Source organism: Plectropomus leopardus, chromosome 4, assembly GCF_026936395.1.
Source record: "Plectropomus leopardus strain MGB_pleo_1.0 chromosome 4, ASM2693639v1, whole genome shotgun sequence".
NCBI classification, from domain to species: Eukaryota; Metazoa; Chordata; class Actinopteri; order Perciformes; family Serranidae; genus Plectropomus; species Plectropomus leopardus.
In genome coordinates, this window is record NC_142179.1 from 887501 (window position 1) to 891364 (window position 3864).

Below are 3864 nucleotides of genomic sequence, written 5' to 3' on the forward strand. Positions count from 1 at the left end.
GCAAGGGAAAGGTACTGTCTGTCCAACTGTCTGTCTGTCCAACTGTCTGTCTCTCTGTCTTCAGTAGTGTAACCTTCTGTCTGTCCTCTCCTTGTGTCTCAGTGTTTGAAGACATACTCTGGACATAAGAATGAGAAGTACTGCATCTTCGCCAACTTCTCCGTCACAGGAGGGAAGGTGAGACATCAAACTTTACTCTGTCTCAGAGTCAGCTGTCTCAGGTGCTTTGACCTTTGACCCCTGTGTCTCAGGCGCCTTGACCTTTGACCCCTGTGTTTCAGTGGATCGTGTCGGGGTCTGAGGACAGCATGGTTTACATCTGGAACCTTCAGACCAAAGAGATCGTCCAGAAACTACAAGGACACACAGGTCTGACCTCTGACCTCTCAGCACCACCACAACTTTATCTCCCAGTCTCTAACTTTATCTCCCAGTCTCTAACTTTATCTCCTAGTCTCCAACTTTATCTCCTAGTGTCTGACTTTATCTCCTAGTCTTTAACTTTATCTCCTAGTCTCTAACTTTATCGCCTGGTCTCTGACTTTATCTCCTAGTGCCAGACTTTTATCTCCTAGTCTTTTAACTTTATCTGCTAGTCTTTAACTTTATCTCCTAGTCTCTAGCTTTATCTCCTAGTGTCTGACTTAATCTTGTAATGTCTGACTTTATCTCTTAGTCTCCGACTTTATCTCCCAGTCTCTAACTTTATCTCCTAGTCTCCAACTTTATCTCCTAGTCTCTAACTTTATCTCCTAGTCTCTAACTTTATCTCCTAGTCTCTAACTTTATCTCCCAGTCTCTAACTTTATCTCCTAGTCTCCAACTTTATCTCCCAGTCTCTAACTTTATCTCCTAGTCTCCAACTTTATCTCCCAGTCTCTAACTTTATCTCCTAGTGTCTGACTTTATCTCCTAGTGTCTGACTTAATCTTGTAATGTCTGACTTTATCTCTTAGTCTCTGACTGTATCTCCTAGTGCCAGACTTTTATCTCCTAGTCTTTAACTTTATCTCCTGGTCTGTAGCTTTATCTCCTAGTGTCTGACTTCATCTCCTAGTCTCAAACTTTATCTACTAGTGTTTGACTTAATCTCTTAGTGTCTGACTTTATCAGTTGGTCTCTGACTTTATCTCCTAGTGTCTAACTTTGCGTTCTGGTTCATGACTTGTCTCCTAGTCCCCTGTGCTCGATCTGGTTGTGTAAAAGTTGAGGCTGTGAAGATCTCCGTAGAGGTTTTTGTGGTTTTTTTTGTGTCCTGGTCTCGAGGATCCCTGGTGGACCTCAGTGGGACTAGGTGATAACAGGAAGTAGTAGAGGAAGAAGTAGTGACGTTCGTGTCTTTGCGTGTCTGCAGACGTGGTGATCTCGACCGCCTGCCACCCGACAGAAAACATCATCGCCTCGGCCGCGCTGGAGAACGACAAAACCATCAAACTGTGGAGGAGCGACTGTTAGACTGCAAGAGACCTGGACCCGGACCTGGACCTGATCCGGTTCAAGACACACACACACACACACACACACACACACACACACACACACACACACACACACACACACACACAGAGTCAGAGCAGGTCCAGCGTGTCCCCCCTTCACAATAAAACCTCCTCAGACTGTTTTAAAAAATAAAACGATTTTTAGAGATTCTTTTTGGAGCCAAAATCAGAAAAAAATAAAATAAAAAATATATTGTTTTCGGGTTAAAAGAGAATTTAAAGGACGAGTTCACAGATTTTCAGCCCAGATCTGATCTGTCACAGGAAGAGGCTTTTATTTTTAAAAATGTTCTTTTTATTTTCAGGAGAAGCCAAAATGTTTTCTGATCTTTGACGGTTCGTCAGTTTTTTTTTTTGCTATTATGGTAAAATCTTAACTTCCTCCCTTTCACATTAAAAGACTTCCTGTAGCTCATGACAGAAGAAAATCTGAATCTTCTCTCTTCGATTAATTTATGTTTTTAGATGTCGTTTTATTTTTGATGTGAATTATGATCAATATTTTAAAACAGAGAGAAAACGTCAAATCCATCAGTGATTATTAACAGTGCACTTTGGGGATGATAACAATTAATCAACTAATCGATTAATCTGCTGTTAAGAATTTCATTAAATATGTGAAATTTGATCAATTAATTAACAGATTTTCAAAATAAATGCAATATGCTGTTTGCATTTTGTCCGAAATGAGAATTGTTTTTATGTTTTTTTCAAATAAAGATTCATCGATTTTAATTTTACGGATTAATTGATTAGGTTAAGTTTGAAACTTCAGTGCACAGCTTGTTCACACATGATAATAATTATTATTTTATTTGACTAGAGTTAAAGAAGTGGATCTTCCTGTGAGTCCCTGAATGCACCGCGCTCAGGCTCTGTTTAAGAACTGAAACTTTATTTTGAAAATCAGGATCCTTTAGAAAACATTTTCTGGGTTGACAAACAGTGAAACTCCCCTTTAAATAGAATAAAAACATAAAATAGAGTTTCTGAGCTCTCTGACGTTTCGAAGCCTGAGTTTATTAACCCTTTAAAACCTGAACAAATTAGCCTTTAAAAAAATACATTGAAAAAAGGCAACGAGAAACTTCAGTAAAGATAACCCCAAAATTAACAATCGTATATAAAAGTGAAAACATGAAAATTTACTGAAAATAAGAGAAAAAAAGTTTCAAATAAGGACCCCAAAAAAACAAGTGAATGACCTGAAAAAGGGGCTTGAAAAATAAGAACTGTTAAATTATTTTAACTAAATAATTATGATAATTCTTCTTAAAAAAATCGCACAATTTGTGCAATTTTTCTTTTTTTTTCCAAATTGTTCATTGCCTTTTTCCCATGTTTTTAAAAGAAATCAGACACACTGGCTCGGGGTTGGAAGGGTTAAATAATCATGAGGGCGTCTGAACGCAACAAAAGAAAAGTGACATGAATGCAGGTTTCGCCGTCGGACGTCGTCTGTGCACAGACGCACTCAGTGTTTGTTTACAGGAGCCGGTGGGTAAAAAAAACGTTAAAATAAATAAACTCGAACGAAGCCTCGGTTCTGAAAAACGGACCACCAAAATAAAACGACCTCAGAGTTTCTGTTAGACGATCGTCCACAGGTCGACGTGGAGCTGGGACACGCCCACTGACCTCTGACTCACCGGTTGCTATAGCAACTGTGTGTGTGTGTGTGTGTGTGTGTGTGTGTGAGAGTGAGTGAGTGAGTGAGTGTGTGTGTGTGTGTGTGTGTGTGTGTGTGTGTGTGTGTGTGTGCTGCGTTCACTGACTCTCTGTCCCGTTGGAACAAACAGCAGCTCCTCTTCTTCATCTTCATCACAAACTTCAATCAGCGACTGAAAAAAGAAACGAGCGATAAAGTTTGAAGGATTTTTTTTCCAGTTATTTGTAAATAAAGATTTTTGACTACGAGACTGTGTGTGTGTGTGTTTGTCTGCATATAATTCTTTTCCCACCGACTCAGTCTCACACTCTCACAACACCGAGGAAAAGCTCAAAAGCTCTCATCCAGCCGCTCGCGCTGAGCTCTCATTATTATTACCAGGGACAGATGTAATGTTTGGCAGGCTGTTGGCAGCTATAGGACAAGAAGGCCTACTCAAAACTGTTCACCAACACGCTGTCGGACCTCTTCACTGTCTCGTTCTCCTCTCAGGAGAACATCCTGTCCACCAACATGCTGTCACAGCTCCTCTGTCCTCTGTCTCCTCTTGGCAGAAGCACTTGTCCACCAACAGAGCTCCTCAATGCTCCGTCTCTGCTCAGGAGAACCTCCTGTTTCCCAACACGCCATCAGAGTTCCTTAGTGTTCAGTCTCCTGTGTCGGGTACAGTTACCTGTGTCGGGTGCAGTTACTTGT

At 40.6% G+C, this 3864-nt stretch overlaps 1 protein-coding gene across 1 annotated transcript in view; it reads left to right on the forward strand.

Moving 5' to 3' along the window:
• Positions 1 to 3416, forward strand: part of LOC121938999 (WD repeat-containing protein 5-like) — a 9561-nt gene extending 6145 nt beyond the window's left edge. The window contains exons 10-13 of the mRNA XM_088076144.1: positions 1 to 11; positions 103 to 177; positions 282 to 369; positions 1355 to 3416. The exon at positions 1 to 11 is cut by the window's left edge and continues 23 nt beyond it. Of these exons, the coding sequence (XP_087932270.1) occupies positions 1 to 11; positions 103 to 177; positions 282 to 369; positions 1355 to 1455 (275 nt within the window). The 3' untranslated portion in view covers positions 1456 to 3416. The remainder of the gene's footprint in view (positions 12 to 102; positions 178 to 281; positions 370 to 1354) is intronic.
• Positions 3417 to 3864: the final 448 nt, after the last annotated feature.